This window comes from Bos grunniens, chromosome 23 (genome assembly GCF_055505025.1).
Source record: "Bos grunniens cultivar Pamir isolate PY7600 chromosome 23, Bosgru_T2T1.0, whole genome shotgun sequence".
Lineage (NCBI taxonomy): Eukaryota > Metazoa > Chordata > Mammalia > Artiodactyla > Bovidae > Bos > Bos grunniens.
Genome location: NC_141187.1, coordinates 7,370,198 through 7,392,126, shown reverse-complemented (window position 1 = coordinate 7,392,126; position 21,929 = coordinate 7,370,198). Strand labels below are relative to the sequence as shown.

General features: G+C 37.4%; 1 protein-coding gene across 4 annotated transcripts in view; it reads left to right on the top strand.

The window, feature by feature from the left end:
- The window catches only part of TINAG (tubulointerstitial nephritis antigen), a 104,885-nt gene extending 83,286 nt beyond the window's left edge, over positions 1 to 21,599 (top strand). For all 4 annotated transcript variants that reach the window (XM_086370621.1, XM_086370620.1, XM_086370618.1 and 1 more), the window contains exons 10-11: positions 3,131 to 3,176; positions 20,963 to 21,599. In XM_086370621.1, coding sequence (XP_086226747.1) covers positions 3,131 to 3,176; positions 20,963 to 21,097 — 181 coding nt within the window. In that variant the 3' untranslated portion in view covers positions 21,098 to 21,599. The remainder of the gene's footprint in view (positions 1 to 3,130; positions 3,177 to 20,962) is intronic.
- The last annotated feature ends 330 nt before the right edge of the window (positions 21,600 to 21,929 follow it).

The window sequence follows — 21,929 nt, the reverse complement described above, 5'->3', positions numbered from 1 at the left end:
TTTTAGTGAAATAGCTTTTTCAGATTTTAATAAAAAGTCTGACCTGTTTCTGCCCCAACTCCAAACTTAGCTGAGTTCATTATGGAGCTCTATTTGGACATATCTGAGTGACAGGGAATGGATTATACTCTCAATGGCTCCTCCTCATTGCTGACAAATGTTTAACTACTGGATTGAGCTCGTTGTGTCTAGATACCTCTTTCTCTAATGGAAGTTCTTTCCTATGAGGCTCTTTAGTGCCTCAAGCATGATGTACCTCAACTTCTTACCATGTCTGATGGATCTCAGATGTGGGGGTCCTTTCCTGCCTATATTGTTTTGGAGTCAAGTGGCTCCTTAGATTCTTCTTATTTAGTTGTGTATTTTGTATTTCATATAAATAACTAAAGTAATTAGTGGACTGACCGCCTGAAAGAACATTTTCTTGAGTGGTCCAGAATTTGACCTTCCTGAAATTGACATGATAGCCATCATGAGCAGAAAATGAGCAACTCAACCTTTCAAATATGATCTACTGGTAGAAGCATACAATGACTCTTGAATATTTGGGGTCAAATCATTTGACTGGTAAAATTTTCCATGTCAGTAGCTTATTTAGAAAAGTTACAAGAATGTAGATGTAATTATAAAGTTGAAAAATGATTTTGAAAACTGAATCAGTTTGAAAAGTGAAAGTGTTAGTCACTCAATCATGTCCAACTCTTTTGCGAACCCACAGCCTGTGGCTTGCCAAGCTTCTCGGTCCATGGAATTCTCCAGGCAGGAATACTGGATTGGGTTGCCATTTGCTTCTCCTGGAGATCTTCCTGACCCAGGGATTGAAGTCAGGTACCCTGCATTGCAGGCAGATTCTTTACCATCTGAGCCACAGGGGAAGAAGGAGGAGATAACCTCTTAGTCACAGGATCAAATGATCCATTATTTGATCATTATTATTGCATTATTACTTATTCTCATGAATGCCCCCAATCCTTACAATAAACCTGCCGTCTTTAAACAATACTTCTATGGTACTGCAGTATCATTCTTTTTATACCCTATTAAAAACAGCTTTCTGGGAAATGGACATATTGATAATATTTGAACAACAAATTCATATCTTTTCCAGAATGTTTTTTATACAATGGAAAACCACTCTGATGTTGAGATTTGGGATATTAGGGATTAATTTATGTGAATAGGATTATTTTCCCATAATCCACCAAAGCACATGGAAATGGTGATCAATATGCTTTTTCCACATAAAACTCATGCCATTCATGACACATTGTAGTTGGGGACTGAATGTTTATAAGAGAAGCAATATAACATGTTGAGAAGAACATGGGGTTTGGAGTTGTGGTTCAACATCCCCACTCTGGGATCTTGGACAAATCTTGACATTTCATTAGTAAATAGAACATGTTAGTAACATCTATGTCCCTGGCTTTAATCAAGAGAAAAAGAAGAGGTATTTTAAGTCTTGATTTTTTTTTGTTAATGAATTGTTATCTGTTACATTGAGAATGTACCAGTACTGAGAATCATCCTCATCATTCAGTCTTTAAGTCATGTTTGACTCTTTGCAACCCCGTGACTGTAACATGCCAGGCTCCTCTGTCCTTCACTGTCTCCCACAGTCTGCTCAAATTCATGTGCATTGAGTCAGTGAAGGGGCTTCTTTCATAGCTCAGTTGGTAAAGAATCCACCTGTAATCCAGAAAACCCCAGTTTAATTCCTGGGTTGAGATGATCCACTGGAGAAGGGAAAGGCTAGCCACTCTGGTATTCTTGGGCTTCCCTGGTGGCTCAGCTGGTAAAGAAACCTCCTGCAATGCAGGAGACCTGGGTTCAAGATCTGGGTTGGGAAGATCCCCTGGAGAAGGGATAGGCTATCCACTCCAGTACTCTGGCCTGGAGAATTCCATGGACTGTATAGTCCATGGGGTCGCAAAGAGTCGGACATGACTGAGAAACTTTCACTTTCCACTGAGTCAGTTATGCTATCTAACCGTTTCATACTCTGCCACCCCTTTCTCCTTTTTCCTTCAATCTTTCCCAGCATCAGGGTCTTTTCTAATTTGTCAACTCTTCACATCAGGTGGCCAAAATATTAGAGCTTCAGCATCAGTCCTTCCAATGAATATTCAGGAGTGATCTCCTTTAGGATTGACTTGTTTGATCTCCTTGATGTCCAGGGGACCCTCAAGAGTCCAACACAGCAGTTCAAAAGCATCAGTTCTTCAGTGTTCAGCCTTCTTTACAGTCCAACTCTCACATCTGTACATGACTACTGGAAAAACTATAGCTTTGACTATATGGACCTTTGTCAGCAAAGTGACACCTTTGCTTTTTAAAACACTGTCTAGGTTTGTCACAGCTTTCCTTCCAAGGAGCAAGCATCTTTTAATTTCATGGCTGCACTCATCATCCACAGTGATTTTGGAGCTCAAGAAAATGAAATTTACCACTGCTTCCACTTTTTCCCCTTCTATTTTCTATGAAGTGATGGGACTGGATGCCATGATCTTAGATTTTTTTAAGGTTGTGTTTTAAGCCAGCTTTTTCACTTTCCTCCTTCATCCTCATCAATAGGCTCTTTAGTTTCTCTTCATTTTCTGCCACTTTCTCCCCTTCACTTACTGAGAATATAGGATTTGATTTCCATATGTGCATGTATATAGAGAAATTTCACATTAGTCATATAGCCATTTTATAAAATAATATATGCATATGAATATTTTTGCAAAAACACACTTTTACAGCAATTATCTTTATTTACATTGTGGTTTTATCAGTATTCTTGGAGAGTTTTAGTAGAGTTTCAGAAGATGAGATGTAAAGAGAGGAGATATCTTTCAGTACGTTAAACCCTTGCATCCCAGCTGCCCTAAGGTTTATTTCCTTTCATCAATGAGTTTGATTTCAAGCCATTTGGACTAGTTAAGTGGACTCTTAAAAAGTCAATGATGTTTTGATTAAAAAGAAACAGTACATTCACCTTTATGTAGGCAATGATGATAGCTCCATAATGAAACATGGTGGGACAGAGGGAAATAGAAAAGATATAATTCCCACAATAATTTGTGTTTCATCAAGATGCAGCTCAAGTATTTTTAACCGTGTTAATAATTTTTATTATTATTTCTAGATGGGGCACACTAAGAGGAGCACAGGGGCAGAAAGAAAAATTTTGGGTATGTAACACTTTTCAATTGAATTCCTGCTGTGAAGTGAGTATTTTAGAATCATCTGTGTCTCTACTCCCTGTTTTGTATTCTTTAGTCATATCCTAAATCACTGTACTATTGCTTGTAATATTGGTATTTTCTCCAGGACAAAATCCATTGTAATCATTTATGTTATAGTAATAGTTTTCAACTCTTTTTAAAAATATAAATTTATTTATTTTAATTAGAGGCTAATTACTTTACAATATTGTAGTGGTTTTGCCAAACATTGACATGGATCCACCAGGGGTATACATTTGTTCCCCATCCTGAGCCCCTCTCCCACCTCCCTTCCCCTCCCATCCCTGAGCGTCATCCCAGTGCACCAGCCCCAAGCACCCTGTCTCATGCATCAAACCTGGACTGGCGATTCATTTCACTTATGGTAATATACATGTTTCAATGCCATTCTCCAAAATCATCCCACCCTCGCCCTCTCCCACAGAGTCCAAAAGACTGTTCTGTACGTCTGTGTCTCTTTTGCTGTCTTGCGTACAGGGTTATCATTACCATCTTTCTAAATTCCTTATATATGCATTAGTATACTGTATTGGTGTTTTTCTTTCTGGCTTACTTCACTCTGTATAATAGGCTCCAGTTTCACCCACCTCATTAAAACTGATTCAAATGTATTCTTTTTAATGGCTGAGTAATATTCCAATGTGTATATGTACCACAGATTTCTTATCCATTCATTGCTTCCATGTACTGGCTATTATAAATAGTGCTGCGATGAACATTGGGGTACACGTGTCTCTTTCAATTCTGGTTTCCTCGGTGTGTATGCCCAGCAGTGGGATTGCTGGATCATAAGGCAGTTCTATTCCCAGTTTTTTAAGGAATCTCCACGCTGTTCTCCATAGTGGCTGTACTAGTTTGCATTCCCACCAACAGTGTAAGAGGGTTCCTTTTTCTCCACACTCTCTCTAGCATTTATTGCTTGTAGACTTTTGGATCGCAGCCATTCTAACTGGCGTGAAATGGTACCTCATTGTGGTTTTGATTCGCATTTCACTGATAATGAGTGATGTTGAGCATCTTTTCATGTGTTTGTTAGCCATCTGTATGTCTCCTTTGGAGAAATGTCTGTTTATTTCTTCGGCCCATTTTTTGATTGGGTTATTTACTTTTCTGGAATTGAATTTCAGGAGTTGCTTGTATATATTTGAGATTAATTCTTTGTCAGTTGCTTCATTTGCTATTATTTTCTCCCATTCTTAAGGCTGTCTTTTCACCTTGCTTATAGTTTCCTTTTCAACTCTTCTTATTTCAAATTGTAACAGTGAATCAGTATTTTTTCAAAATGAAGTAAAAATAAAATCTTGTCTGTTATCATCTATACAAACTTAAAAAATTGATCAGTGTTCTCTCATATATGTCAATCAACTTTGTATTCTTACATTATTTTTGTTATGGTTGATGCTTTTGTAATGTTAGTATTGAATATACATGTAGAGTTTTATTTTCTTTTTCACCAACTTATAACACACATGTTTCTTTACTGAGAAAAAACAATCATTAGCCTAAAATTACAGAAAGTTATATGTAAGAAACAGTTTGAAGAAGACTGGAATTATTCCCTGATTGACTACAATAAACTTTGATGAATTATCCTAGGTCCTTATAACATGTACCCTTTGTGTGTATGTGTGCCAAGTTGCTTCAGTCATGTCACACTCTGTGACCCTATGGACTGTAGCCCACCAGGCTCCTTGGTCCATGGGATTCTCCAGGCAAGAATCCTGGAGTGGGTTCCCATGCCCTCCTCCAAAGAATCTTTCTGACCCGGGGATAGAATCCGTGTCTCCTGCAGTTCCTGTGTTGCGCTTGGATTCTTTACTGCTGAGCCACTAGGGAAACTCCATACAGCCTTTATTCTGTCAGAAATAAAGTTTAGGTGTTGCTGTTTATCATCAGTTCAGTTCAGTCACTCAGTTGTGTCTGACATTTTGCGACCCCATGGACTACAGTATGGCAGACTTCCCTGTCCATCACCAACTCCCAGAGCTTGCTCAAACCCATGTCCATTGAGTCGGTGATGCCATCCAACCATCTCATCCTCTGTCATCCCCTTTTCCTCCCACCTTCACTCTTTCCTAGCATCAGGGTCTTTTCCAATGAGTCAGTTCTTTGCATCAGGTGGCTATAGTATTGGAGTTTCAGCTTCAACATCAGTCCTTCCAATGAATATTCAGGACTGATTTCCTTTGGGATCAACTGGTTGCATCTCCTTGCAGTCCAAGTGACTCTCAAGAGTCTTCTCCAACACGACAGTTCAAAAGCATTAATTCTCTGATGCTCAGCTTTCTTTATAGTCCAACTCTTACATCCATACATGACTACTGTATGCTGCTGGTGCTGCTATTGCTGCTGCTAAGTCGCTTCAGTCATGTCCGACTTTATGTGACCCCATAGACTGCAGCCCACCAGGCTCTCCTGTCCCTGGGATTCTCCAGGCAAGAATACTGGAGTGGGTTGCCATTTCCTTCTCCAATGCATGAAAGTGAAAAGTGAAAGTGAAGTCGCTCAGTTGTGTCTGACTCCCAGTGACCCCATGGACTGCAGCCTACCAGGCTCTTCTGTCCATGGGATTTTCCAGGCAAGAGTACTGGAATATGTCTATTTATCATAGAATTTTAATTTGAATATATGCATTAGAAGGCAAATTATAACTTACAAAATACTAAATATTAGGGCTTGTGCTCACTCGAGTGACTCTTGTTAATTAGATTTTTCCAAAAGGCACTCACAAAAAATCAATCACCCAAGTGTGTAGTCATCACCTGTATTTGTCTTGTTGATATATAGAGGAGTTATGCCATTGAGTATGGGCTTCCCAGGTGGCTCAGTGGTAAAGAATCTGCCTGCAATGCAGGAGACATGGATTGGATCCCTGTGTTGGGAAGATCCCCTTGTGGAGTGCATAGCAACCTGCTCTATTATTCTTGGCTGAAGAATCCCATGGACAGAGGTGCCTGGTGGGTCACAAAGAGTCATACATGATTTAGCAACTTAGTAGGCATGCACACATGACCTTGAATAGAATGATGCTTTTTTGTATTTAAACTTAGCTTTCTAAAATATCATTTTCCTTATTAAAATACAGTTGAGGTAGTCACTAATTAACATTAGTGTTCAACAGTTAATATTTATAATATTTGAAAGAGAATATATTATTTGAGCCTCCTGGAATATTTCTGAATGCTGGGATATTATGAGTAGTTAAGGGAAGGGGAAGACAGAGTGTCTACATTGCTGCCGGAAGTGGGGAAGGACAAGCCTGAAGAGAGCCTGAAACATGCACATGATAGACATAGCCCTTGAAATATTTGCAACCAGGCACACACACACACACACACACACACACACACACACACACAAAACTAAGTTTAACCAAACTTTCCTGTAGCCCTGACCCTGCTCAGTTCTTGACTAAATTGAGGGGTTCCATTCTTCACCATATCACTCTTGAAGAAGAAAAGATTGACCTTCTTTAGGAAATAATCTCAGTGTCAATATCTATGCAGTTAGCCCTCCATATCTGCCAGTTCTGCATCCACAGATTCAACAAAACGTATTTAAAAAATTCTACAGAGCTTCAAAAAGCAAAACTTGAATTTGCTGTACACTGACAACTATTTATATAGTATTTATATTGTTTTTTCAACTTTTTACATAACATTTACATTGCATTAGGTATTGTAAGTAACCTAGAGATGGTTTAAAGTATATAAGAGTATGTGTGCAGGTTATACACAAATATTATGCCATTTTATATAAAAGACTTGTCCAAAAAGCCCCACAATGTGAGAGTTGTGAGTTAAGTTTTATTTCGGGCAAAATAAGGACCATAGCCCAGGAGATAGCCTCTCAGATAGCTCTGAGAAACTGCTTGTAAGAGATGAGGAGGAGGTCTATATATATATGGTTTGGGTGAAGGGAGAGTACATGCAATCAAATACATGTTTTTGCAGAAGGTTGCTGCTAGTTTTGTGGAGGTAACAGCTAGTCACGAGGAGCAGATGTCTCCATTAAAGATTTTAGTGCTTTTCTAGATATGAGAAGATGCAAAAATTTAAGCTCATAAAATCTCCTGAAAATATTTAATTATCTAAAGGTCTGTTCTGCCAGTTTTCCAGAACACAGGGTACCTCTTTCCTGATCTCATCCCTGAACTCTTTTCAGGTGTGTTGAATCTCAGAGACTGCAGCGGCTAGTGACTTCATCCTTTTAGAGGCAGATGTGCTAGGCGTAGTTGCTCAGTCATGCCTGACTCTTTGTGACCCCATGGCCTGTAGCCCACCAGGCTCCTCTGTCCATGATATTCTCCAGGCAAGAATACTGGAGTGGGTTGCCATGTTGGAAAGTGTCAATTTTTAGTTGGCAGACTTGAGCAACTATGGATTTTGGTGCAGAGGAGAGGGGTCCCGTGGAACCAGTCCCCTACAGACATCAAGGGATAACTCTGATTATTATGGGCAAGTATATAGCATCGGAGAAGGAAATGGCAACCCACTCCAGTGTTCTTGCCTGGAGAATCCCAGGGACAGGGGAGCCTGGTGGGCTGCAGTCTATGGGGTCGCACAGAGTCGGACAGGACTGAAGCGACTTAGCAGGAGCAGGAGCATATAGCATACATTTAAACATTTTGAGACACATGAAGCAGAAAACATGACAATAACCAAGGGAAAAGGCTATCAATAGAAGCAACAGATGTAATAACCATTGTAAAAAAATATTTAAAAATATAAAGGAAAAGATGGAGAATTTCATTGAATGGTTTCAGTATACAAAATAAAAGAGTTTTTGTACATATGAATGCAATGTCTGAAATTAAGAACTCAATGTATGGGTTAAATAGCATGCAAAATTAGATATCTTTAAAAAATGCAATAAAATATATCCAAGTTGCAGTACACAGAGGAAAATATAATGGAAAATCCAAAACACTAGTAAGAGATGGGTGGGACACATTCAGACTTTTGTTTGTTTGTTTTCGTTGGAGTATAGTTACTTTACAATGTTGGGTTAGTTTCTGCTATACAATGAAGTAAATCATACATATATCATACATATGTCCCCACCCTCTTAGACCTCCTTCTCACTGCCCCATCCCACCCCTCTAGGTCATCACAGAGCACAGACCTGAGCTCCCTGTGCTGTGCAGCAGCTCCCCACCATTTTACACGTGGTAGAGTGCGTATGGAAATCCAGTCTCCCAGTTTATCCCATCCCACTTCCTTGCCCCGCCTCGTGTCCACCTGTCTGCTCTCTGCATCTGCATATCTATCTCACCCTGCAAATAGGTTCCTCTGCACCAGTTTCCTAGATTCCACATATATGTGTTAATATATGATATTTGTTTTTCTTTTCCTGACTTAATTCACTATATATATAACTATATTCTCAGAAGGATAAGAGAGAGAGGATGAGGCAGTATCAAAATCTGAAGAACTGATGGTCAAAAGTTTTCCAAAACTGAGAGACATCAACCTAAGTTCAGGAAGCTCAATAAACTCCAAGTAAGCAAAACTAGAATTTTGTTGTATATCCATTGACAACTTTCTTCAAAGAAGGCAAATAGGAAACACTTTCATTCAAACAAAAGCTAAAATAACACAGCATAAAATATATAAATAAAAGTCATAGAAAAAAGAGAAAAACAAACCTACAATTTGGTTGCCTATTCCAGGATGTCTTACTTATAATTTTATACAGAAAACAGCTAAAATATAAGTAAAGATATAGAAGATTTTTTAAAAAGCTATTAGCTAGCTTAAAATTCATACAACACTAGACACAAATATTAATGGACAGTTTCTTGTGCATATGGAATGTTTCCCAAAGTTGACCATATGCTGGTTATAGGGCAAGTTCAACAAATTGAAAGCATTAAATTTTACAGAGTGTGATATGGAAAAACTTGTGTTAGTTAGCTAAAGCAGTACTGAATTTAATAGGAAATGCATGTATTTGAAAAATAAAAGGTTAAAATCAGTACATATATTAAAACAGGAAAAGCTGAAAATAGCAATTTAATAATCTAGATAAAGAACTCAAACCTCAAAAACAAACAAACAAACAAAAAATAGAAGGAAGGGAATTAAAAGGAAAAGGGCAGAAATCAATGAAAAAAGTGGACATACAATAGAGAATATCAAGAGAGCGAAGATTTGATTCTTTGATAAGATTAAATTCCTAGGAAAGCTTGCAAAGAAACCAAGAGAGAGAAAAAAAATCACCACAGAAATAAAAAAGGAAGGCTGTCTTCAGTTCGATAGATATTGTTGTTGTTGTTATTCAGTCATTAACCCATGTCTAACTCTTTGCAACCCCATAGACTGCAGCATGCCAGGCCTCCCTGTTCCTCACTATCTCCCAGAGTTTGCTCAAGTTCATGTCCACTGGGTCAGTGATATTATCCAACCATCTCATCCTCTGCTGCCCTCCTCTTCTTTTCTCTTCAATCTTTCCCAGCATCAGGGTCTTTTCCAATGAGTCAGCTCTTCACATCAGGTTGCCAAAGTACTGGGGCTTCAGCTTCAGCATCAGTCCTTCCAAGGAATATTCAGGATTGATTTCTTTTAGGATTGACTGATTTGATCTCCTTACAGTCCAAGGGACTTTCAAAGGCCTTCTCCAGCACCACAATTCGAAAGCATCATTCGCTGGCACTCAGCCTTCTTTATGGTCTAATTCTCACGACTGTACATGACTACTGGAAAGACCGTAGCTTTGACTATATGGACCTTTGTCGGCAAAGTGATGCCTTTGCTTTTTAATACAGTCTAGGTTTGTCATAGCTTTCCTTCCAGGAAGCAAGCATCTTTTAATTTCATGGCTGCAGTCACCATCCACAGTGATTTTGGAGCCCAAGAAGAGAGAATCTGTCACTGCTTCCACTTTTTCCCTTTCCGTTTGCCATTAAGTGACAGGACTGGATACCATGATCTTAATTTTTTGGACGTTGAATTTTAAGCAAGCTTTTTCACTCTCCTCTTTCATGATTATTGAGGCTCTAAGATGCTATGCAAACACCATATTACTATATTTGAAAATATAGATGAAATGGATAAATTCATTGGAAAACAAAGCATCAAAACTCATACAAGGTGAGAATAGAAAATCTAGCTATAATACAGTTTGAAAAGCTGACTGTATTAAAAAGAAACTCTTACCAAAAGCACCAGTCTCTAATCACTTCACTGGTAAATTCTTCCAAACATTTAAAGAACAAATAAAATCAATTTTATACCAGTATACCTTAGGAAAATAGAGAGCAGTTCCTGACTCATTTTACAAATCAGCATAACACCAATACCAAAACTTGACAGAGACAACTCAAGAAAGGAAAACTACAGGTCAATATCTCTTATGAATACAAAATTCTAAACAAAATATCACAGCTGTAAAATGTAAAAAGGGCAACTATTATAATCAAATGAGGTTTATAGCAGGAGTGTGAAGTTGGTTTTAAATGTAAAATCAATAAATACAGTTCATCACATTGCCAGACTAAAGATGGGAAAAAAATGCTTATCTTAATTGGTGTGTGTGTGTGTGTGTGTGTGAGTTACTCAGTCATGTCCAACTCTTTGCAACCCTATGGACTGTAGCCTGTCAGGCTCCTCTGTCCATGGAGTTTTCCCCCAGGCAAGAATACTGAACTGGGTTGCCATTTCCTTCTCCAGGGGATCTTTGCAACCTAGGGACTGAACCCAGATCTCCTGCACTGCAGGCAGATTCTTTACTGTTTGGGCCACCAGGGAAGCCTCATCTTATTTGGTGCCGAAATGTAATAATAACTGCTTTTTGCCACCTGCCCTCTCATAGATACTCTCATACATCCTCTCCAAACATAGCTGCAAGATCATTAGAGCAACAGTTTCCAATTTCTAGATTCTCTTTCAAAGGGCTCACATGATTAGCTTAGGCAGAATAATCTCCCTTTTAATTAATTCACAGCCAATTGATTGGGGATTTGATCACATCCTCAAAACTTATTCAACTTTGTGAGACAACATGATCTAATAACAGGTGTGACATCCCATTATATCCTCAGGTCCTTTCCACAATCAAGTGAGAGGATTATATGGGGCAACCACACCAGGGAGCAGGAGTGTAGCTGTCATTGTAGAATTCTGCCGACTTGAGATGTCATTTATGATTTAAAAACCTCAGCAAATTAAGAAAAGAACCTACCTTCCCTAGACTTATAAAGTCTACTCTCAAAAACCCAGTAGCTAACATCATAATTAATGGTCAAATGCTGAACATTTCCCCCTTATCACTGAAAAGTAAAACATTTATTGTCATTTTTGTTAACATTTTATTGAAGGTTCCATCTAGTATAGTAAAACAAACAAACAAACAAGCAAGCAAAAAATAAACAAAAAATAAAGGCAGAGTGTGGAAAGAAATACAACTGAAGTTATTTGCAAATGACATGGTTATGTGTATAGAAAATTTAAAAATACATATAGAAATAAATTGTTAGAAACAGCATATTTGGCAAGCTTTCTTGATATTCAGTTCAGTTCAGTTGCTCAGTCATGTCTGACAAAGGATTAATCTTCAAAATATACAAGTAGCTCATACAACTCAATACCAGAAAAACAAACAATCCAGTCAAAAAGTGGGAAAAAGACCTAAAGAGGCATTCTCCTAAGAAGACATACAGATAGGTAGTAAGCACAGGAAAAGATGCTCAACATCACTCATTATTCAGTTCAGTTCAGTTCAGTCACTCAGTTGTGTCTGAGTCTTCACGACTCCATGGACCACAGCACGCCAGGCCTCCCTGTCCATCACCAACTCCTGGAGTTTACTCAAACTCATCTCCATTGAGTCGGTGATGCCATCCAACCATCTCATCCTCTGTTGTCCCCTTCTGCTCCTGCCTTCAATCTTTCCAACCATCAGGGTCTTTTCAAATGAGTCAGCTCTTTGCATCAGGTGGCCAAAGTATTGGAATGTCAGCTTCAACATCAGTTGCATTAGGTCAATGTAAAATACAAATTGTAGTTCTATATAGTAGTGAGAAGCAATGGGAAATTAAAAATAAACATAACCTAAAATGATGTAATTATTTAAAAACTGAGGGAATGTTTCAATGAAAAAATGTGCAAGATTTTTAGTGTTGGGAGAAATTAAAGAAGACCTAGCTAAAAGGAGAATTATAGTGTATTAATGACCCAAAACCTCTAGATTAGCATTCCCAACTTGATTCATTAATTTACTAACATTCTAATCTAAGAATTAGAGATTTATTTATTTATGCTTTTGGAAGACAGAGGATTATATTGAAATAATGATTTTAAATTTTAAATGGTGATATAAAAAACCTACAGTCCCAAGATAGCCACGGTAAAGAAGAACAAAGCTGGAGGATGTACGCTACCAGGTGTCAAGAATTCATATACATCTACAGCAATTAAGACATTTTATCACTGGCAAATTGAATACAGAAGCACATTAAAAAAATCATTCTCAGTGATCATGATTTATACCTGGTATGCAAGGATATTTTAAAATATACAAGCTAATCAATATGAAATATCCATTAATAGAATGACATATATATTATCAGTGAGGTACATTTTTTCTACAGTTAATTTGTTTAGTTTACATCATGAACAAATACAGAATTTGTCAAATGTTTTTTTCTGAATCTATTAAGATTACTATATATAGTAATATTAATGATATATACTGTTGTTCAGTTGCTAAGTCATGTCTGACTCTCTGCTACCCCATGAACTCCAGCCTGCCAGGCTTCCCTGTCCTTCACTATCTCCCTGAATGTGTTCAAACTCATGTCCATTGAGTCAGTGATGCCAGCCAACCATCTCATCCTCTGTTGCTCCTTTCTCCTCTGTTCAAACTCATGTCCATCCAGTTGGTGATGCCATCTCATCCTACGTGGTCCCTTTCTCTTTCTTCCTTCAATCTTTCCCAGAATCAGGGTCTTTTCAAATGAGTCAGTTTTTTTTTTTTTTTTTTCTTTGCATCAGGTGGCCAAAGTATTGGAGTTTCAGTTTCAGCATTAGTCCTTCCAATAAATATTCAGGACTGATTTTCTTTAGGATTGACTGGTTTCATCTTGCAGTCCAAGGGGCTCTCAAGAGTCTTTTCCAACAAACAACACAGTTCAAAAGCATCAATTCTTCAGCACTCAGCTGACTTTATGGTCCAAATCTCATATCCATATGTGACTACTGGAAAAAACAGGGCTTTGACTAGACAGAACTTTGTTAGCAAAGTGATGTCTCTGCTTTTTAATATCTGTCTAGGTTGGTCAGAGATTTTCTTCCAAAAGCAAACGTCTTTTAATTTCATGGCTGCAGTGAATTTGGAGCTCCAGAAAATAAAGTCTGTCACTCTGTCCATTGTTTCCCCATCTATTTGCCATGAAGTTATGGGACCTGATGCCATGATCTTCTTTTTTTGAATGTCCAGTTTTAAGCTAGCTTTTTCACTCTCCTCTTTCACTTTCATGAAGAGGTTCTTCAGTTCCTCTTCACTTTCTGCCATAAGGATGGTGACATCTGCATATATGAAGTTATTGATATTTATCCTGGCAATCATGATTCCAGCTTGTGCTTCATCCAGTCCAGCATTTCGCATGATGTACTCTGCATATAAGTTAAATAAGCAGGGTGACATACTCCTTTCCCAATTTGGAACCAAATCATTGTTATATGCCTGGTTCTAACTGTTACTTCTTGACCTGTGTACAGATTTCTCAGGAGGCAGGTAAGGTGGTCTGGTAGTCCCATCTCTTTAAGAATTTCCAGTTTGTTGTGATCTACACAGTAAAAGGCTTTGGTGTAGTCAATAAAGCAGGAACAGATGTTTTTCTGGAATGCTCTCACTTTTTTGATGATCCAAAAGATGTTGGCAATTTGATCTCTGGTTCCTCTGCCTTTTCAACATCCAGCTTGAACATCTGGAAGTTCTCAGTTCACATTTTGTTGAAGCCTGGCTTGGAGAATTTTGAGCATTCCTTTGCTAGTATGTGAGATGAGTGCAATTATGCATTTGTTTGAACATTTTTTGGCATTTCCTTTCTTTGGGATTGGAATGAAAAGTGACATTTTTCAGTCCTGTGGGCACTGCTGAGTTTTCCAAATGTGTTGGCATATTTAGTGCAACACTTTCACAGTGTCATCTTTTAAGAGTTGAAAATAGCTCAACTGGAATTCCTTCACCTCCACTAGTTTTGTTTGTAGTGATAATCCCTAAGGCCCTCTTGATTTCAGACTCCAGGATGTCTGGCTCTAGGTGAGTGAGCACACCATCATTATTATCTGGGTCATGAATATCTTTTTTTGTATACTTCTTCTGTGTATTCTTGCCGCCTCTTCTTAATATCTTGTACTTCTGTTAGGTCCATACCATTTCTGTCTTTTATTGTGCCCATCTTTGCATGAAATGTTCCCTTGGTATGTCTGATTTTCTTGAAGAGATCTCTAGTCTTTCCCATTTTATGGTTTTCCTCTATTTCTTTGCATTGATCGTTGAGTAAGGCTTACTTATCTCTCCTTGCTATTCTTTGGGACTCTGCATTCAGATGGGCATATCTTTCCTTTTCTCCTTTGCCTTTAGCCTCTCTTCTTTTCTCAGCTATTTGTAAGGCCTCCTCAGGCAACCATTTAGCTTTTTACATTCCTTTTTCTTGGGGATGGTCTTGATCACTGCCTCCTGTACAATGTCACAAACCTCCATCCATAGTTTTTCAGGCACTTTGTCTATCAGGGCTGCTAGTTAGGGCCTGACAAACATGGTCCACTGGAGAAGGAAATGGCAAACCACTTCAGCATTCTTGCCTTGATAACCCCATGAACAGTCAGTCAGCCAGTCAGTTCAGTCATTCAGTCGTGTCCGATTCTTTGTGACCCCATGAACTGCAGCATGCCAGGCCTCCCTGTTCATCACCAGCTCCCGGAGTCCACCCAAACTCATGTCCATCGAATCAGTGATGCCATCCAACCATCTCATCCTCTGTCGTCCCCTTCTCCTCCTGCTCCCAATCCCTCCCAGCATCAGTGTCTTTTCTAATGAGTCAGCTCTTCACATCAGGTGGCCAAAGTATTGGAATTTCAGCTTCAACATCAGTCCTTCCAATGAACACCCAGGACTGATCTCCTTTGGGATGGACTGGTTGGATCTCCTTGCAGTCCAAGGGACTCTCAAGAGTCTTCTCCAACACGACAGTTCAAAAGCATCAATTTTTCAGGGCTCAGCTTTCTTTATAGTCCAACTCTCACATCCATACATGACCACTGGAAAAACCATAGCCTTGACTAGATAGACCTTTGTTGGCAAAGTAATGTCTCTGCTTTTGAATATGCTTTCTAGGTTGGTCATAACTTTCCTCCCAAGGGGTAAGCGTCTTTTAATTTCATGGCTGCAATCACCATCTGCAGTGATTTTGGAACCCAGAAAAATAAAGTCAGCCACTGTTTTCACTGTTTCCCCATCTATTTGCCATGAAGTGATGGGACCAGGTGCCATGGTCTTAGTTTTCTGAATGTTGAGCTTTAAGTGAAAATTTTCACTCTCCTCTTTCACTTTCATCAAGAGGCTCTTTAGTTCTTCTTCACTTTCTGCCATAAGGGTGGTGTCATCTGCATATCTGAGGTTGTTGATATTTCAGCCCAGCATTTCTAATGAACAGTACTTTTGTACAAAAAGATATGACACTGAAAGATAAACCCCTAGTTTGGTAGGTGTCCAATATGCTACTGGGAGTTTTCCCTCATGGCTCAGATGGTAAAGAATCTGCCTGCAATGCTGGAGACCCAGGTTCAATCTCTGGGTTGGGAAGATCCCCTGGAGAAGGGAATGGCAACCCACTCCAGTACCCTTGCCTGGAGAATTCCAAAGACAGAGGAGCCTGGTGGGCTACAGTCCATGGGGTCGCAAAGTGCTGGACATGATTGAGCGACTAAGACAGACATACACGTGCTACAGGGGAAGAGCAGAGAAATAACCCAAGGAAGAATGAAGAGCTTGAGCCAAAGGAGAAACGGCCTCTAATTGTGGTTGTATTTGGTGGTGAAAGTAAATTCCGATGCTGTAAAGAAAAATATATGCTATATATTATATACAAGATATATATGTATATTATCAGTATATGTATATATATTGTATGTACTGATAATATACAGCCTTAATGCACTCCTTTCACAATTTGGAAGCAAATATATATGTCACATATATGTTATTAAGTATAATGTTATCAGTATATGTATTAATTATGCTATATATTATACACATTAATTATGCTATATAGTATGCTATAATATATAATATAGCATAATATATATTACATATGCATGTATATATATACATGTATGTTATTATTTACTGCTAATATTTCATATATATATACACACACATATATAGACATGAGTATATATATATAGCAACCTAGATGTCCAACGTCAGATGAATGGATAAGGAAGCTGTGCTATATATACTGAGCCACAAGGGAAGCCCAAGAATACTAGAGTGAGTGGCCTTTCCTTCTCCAGCAGATCTTCGCAACCCAGGAATCGAACTGGGGTGCCCCGCATTGCAGGCAGATTCTTCACCAACTGAGCTATCAGGGAAGCCCTCATATACACAATGAAATATTACTCAGGTATAAAAAGGAACACACATATATATATGAAATATTATCAATAAATATATATGTCACATATATGTTATTAAGTATAATATATTATGTTATTATAATATATTATGTTATTAAGTATAATATATTATGTTACATATAATATATATGTAACATACATATTACATATAATATATATGTTATTAAGTATATATATTAATTATGCTATATATTATACACATTAATTATGCTATATATTATGCTATAATATATATTATACATACATATATAATATATAGCATAATATATATTATATATGTATGTATATATATACACATATATGTATACATATACATATATATACACATATATGTGTACATGTATGTTATTATTTACTGATAATATTTCATATATATATATATACACACACATATATAGACATGTGTATATATATATAGCAACCTAGATGTCCAACATCAGATGAATGGATAAGGAAGCTGTGCTACATATACTGAGCCACAAGGGAAGCCCAAGAATACTAGAGTGGGTGGCCTTTCCTTCTCCGGCGGATCTTCCCAACCCAGGAATCGAACTAGGGTGTCCTGCATCGCAGGCAGATTCTTCACCAACTGAGCTATCAGGGAAGCCCTCATATACACAATGAAATATTACTCAGGTATAAAAAGGAACACATATATATATATGAAATATTATCAGTAAATATATATGTCACATATATGTTATTAAGTATAATGTTATCAGTATATATATTAATTATGCTATATATTATATACAGGATATATATATATATATTATAGAATCCTTCAACTTCAGCTTCTTCAGCATTATTGGTTGGGTCATAGACTTGGATTACTATGATACTGAATGGTTTGCCTTGGAAATGAACCAAGATCAATCTTTCATTTTTGAGATTGTAACCAAGGACTCTTTTGTTGACTATGAGGGCTACCCCATTCCTTCCAAGGGATTCTTGCCCACAATAGTAGACATAATGGTCATCTGAATTAAATTTACTGATTCCTGTCCATTTTAGTTTACGGATTCATAAAATGTCAGTGTTCACTCCTCTTGCAATTTCCTGTTTGACCACATCCAATTTATCTTGATTCATGGACCTAACTTTCCATGTTTCTGTGCATATATATTTACTGATAATATTTCATATATATGTATATACACACATATATAGACATGTATATATATATTTCTACTGGACATGGGACAATGTATTGCTTCCATGTCCAGTGGAAATATGTATATATATATATATATATATACATACACACACACTTAATGGTTTCAGGTTGAAATCTTTTCCTCTAAGTTGAGAAACAAGACAATGGTGCTCCTTCTCACCACACCTATTCAGCATAGGCCTAGATGTCTGTTGTTTGAATCTGTGTCTCCTTTTCTGCCCTTCATGTAGAATGGTCGTTACCATTTTTCTAAATTCCATATATATATCCATAATATACAGTATTTGTCTTTCTCTTTCTGACTTACTTCATTCTATATAATAGGTTCCAGGTTCATCCACCTCATTAGAACTGACTCAGATGTGTTCCTTTTTATACACAATATTGTAAATAATTATCCTCTAGTTAAAATAAATAAATTCATTTAAAAGAAACAAGCATAGTACTGGAAGTCCTTTCCAGGGCCATCTGGCAAAAAAAAGAAATAAAAGTCATCAGAGTTGGAAAGAAAGAAGTAAAATTACCTTTTTTGTAGATACGTGATTTTATATACAGGCAGCTGTGTTTCACTGCACTTCACTTTATGGACTTTTCAACTTTTTTCTTTTTTTAACCAATGAAAGATTTATGGCAGTAGGATGTATTGAGCAACCTGTAGGCACCATTTTTCCAGCAGCATTTCCTCACTCTATGCTACATTTTGGTAATACTTGCAATATTTTAAACCATCTACCAGCAAAAATATTTCAACTTGCAAAATAATCACATGATGGTTAGCATTTTTTAGCAATAAAGTATTCTTGAAGTATGCACATTATTTTTTGACATAATGCTACTTACACTTACTAGACTACAGTATAGTATAAATATAACTTTATATGCACTGGGAAACCAAAAATTTCATGTGACTCACTTTATTGCAATATTCATTTTATACCAGTGAACTGGAACTGAATCTGCAAAATCTCCAAGGTATACATGTTTGGAAAATCCTGAAGACTTCATCCCGAAGTTGTCAGATCAAATCAATTAATTTAGTAAAATTATAGGATAGCAAAACATACAAAAATCAGTAGCCTTTTTATAAACTAGCAACATATTATCAGAAAAAATAAAGAAAATAAGCAATCCCATGTACAATAGCATCAAAAAAAAAAAAAAAGGAGGCGAAAAACCTTTACTCTGAAAACTATAAGACACTGATGAAAGGTGTTTGTTTTACTTTTTAGTCACAAATAAGTGGAATTTTTATTAATTCTTCTCTTCTTGAATGAGAAGAATTAATATTATTAAAAATTTAATACTGCCAAGAAAACTATAGATTCAAAGTAATCCCTATCAAGATTCCAATGGCATTTTTATAGATATAGAAAAACCATCCTAAAATTTATATGGAAACAAAAAGAGTAGACAAAACAATCCTTCGAAAGAACAAAGCAATAAATATCATCTTACCTGATTTCAAGCTATACTATATATTAATAGTAATCAAAACAATATGATTCTGGCATAAAAACAGACAGATTAATGGAACAGAATTGAGAGCTTGGAAATAAAGGTGAAAAGGAAGTTTCTTTTAATCAGAAAGCCAGTAACTTGGGGAGAAGTGGACTTATGACCCCCAAAAAACAAGTCTGAAGATTCTACTCCATCACAAAAATTTTAAAGGGAAAAGGGGAATGATCTCATTTAATCACTGGGGTGGGGGTCAGAGTCCTCACTGTCCCCCATGCCTTCAGCCTTGTCAACTTCTTGTGGTCTCTCTTTAGTCGCTATCTTTACACAGTTCGTTCCTGAGATTACTGAAGAGGAAGCTAGGGAAGAGGTCTGGTCACCTGCTGGTTACTTAATCTTCATTTCTACTTCTTTGATTTATGGGAAGAACCAACAGGTTGGACACAGTAGTGTGCGATCAAAAGATTTGAAAAGTGTGCTTAGGTTGAGATGAGCAGAGCATGAGGAGGCCCTGATTTAAGTTTAATTAAAATATACCTTCGCTAACATGGCAAAAGAAGGGGTTTCCTGCTGAGGACAGTTTTCTGCAAAGGGCTGCTTACTTCCCTGCATTTTTTCCAGCCTTTTTAAACTTACCCATCTCAGTTCATAGAGAATAATGTAATCAAAATGTAAATTTGTCCACCTGTTTTCCTGCTGGAAGTAACAATGGCTTGTATCATTTTCACCATTGTTTTCTCTGCATGAGTTTCCTTTCCTTCTCTTCTAGCCTCATATGCTACCAACCTGCTTTTGTTTTATGATCAATGACAACTTTCTTGCTTTATTTCAATGCTTCATGCTTTTATATTTATGTTTTTTACTGTTTCCCTTTACCTGAATCTCTCTTCCTCCTTTTTTTTCTGGTCAATTGACTCCCAGGCTTTAATAAGCATTTTGGGTGGTACTTCCTCCATGACAACCTCCCTGAACCATTCAGATGAATGAGATGCTTCTCTATGCACATATTCCTACCTTAGTACTTGCCTTATGTTGATCATCTCTCCTTAGACTGTAAGCTCCCTGAACACGGGATATTTTTTTATCGTGGACCAGTCACATAGCAGACCCTCTGTAACTGGAGTTTTATGTCATCTAATGTGGCACTTCAAACCCTCATGCATATGTTACCATTGTACTCTGGGGGATTCAGCAATTCTGCTTATTGAACATGAGGATACATGCCTATGAATGTAATTAATGACTAACATGATTGTTTTGTTCTTATTTAGAAAATACGCAGGTTCTTAATAATCGCAGTCTATAATAAGTCAAAAATAAGTCAAAGGCATATAAAGTGACACAGGAATCCCTTGTAACATTACAGACTGGATTAAAAATATCCAAACATGGTACTCAGTATTTCTCTCTCTCTCTGTCTCTCTCTCTTTTTTTTTTTTTTTTTTTTGGTTTTTCTACAGATTGCTGCAAATTCCTGGGGAAAGTCCTGGGGAGAGAATGGCTATTTTAGGATTCTTCGTGGAGTAAATGAGTCTGACATTGAAAAGTTGATTATCGCAGCTTGGGGCCAGCTGACAAGTGCAGATGAACCATAGCATATTAAATTTCCATCAGGCCAAGCATTCAAGTCACCCTTTAAATTGGAATTAAGCCATGTGAGGTTCTCTGTGACAGTGCAGTCTTTGCCTTGTCACCTTGTTATCACAACCTTCTTGTTTTCTTGTTTCACCCCAGGCCCTAAGCTCCTATTTCCTTTATGTCACCGAATATGTAAAACCACTAACAGAGGACTGCAGAGGGACTAAATGCCTTTTAAATTCCCTAGTAGTCTTCATTTCCCTCGCATGACAATGTTCCTTTTGACTTTGATCATTTGCAAACAGTGTGATGGCATTTGTTTTAAAAGTTCATAGCATTTGTTTGTGGAAATGATCTGGTCTCTGTGTTTGAACAATGAGGATGTCAGACAACAAAAAGCACTGAAAACACCAGTTTGCCATCATTTGCAATTTTTTTCCACCCAATAATGCTTTCTTAATTCCGACATTGCTTATGATTTGCTAAAAAGCAGTGGAAATATATTGTTTCTCTCAGTAAGCTGACATTTTGGTTCTTTTCATTCTTCTAAACTGAACTTGCAATCTAACTCAAAGGGAGAGTCACTATCATAGGAAAGAACTACTGTTTACCCTACAATGTAATTGCTTATGATGCGGGGAAGATGGTAAGTAACAAAAAAACTTAGATGCTGGCAATGGAAGTACTGTCTTAATGTGTATGTAGGACACATACTCCTGTTTTTGGAAACCAGTGTACTTGGTGGAAAGTCTATTAAAATGAGCTGCAAAACTGTATTGGGTGAGATCACATATTTACCCCCCGAAACAGCTCAGATGTCACAAATTTGCATCTGATTTCAGTTCTCAA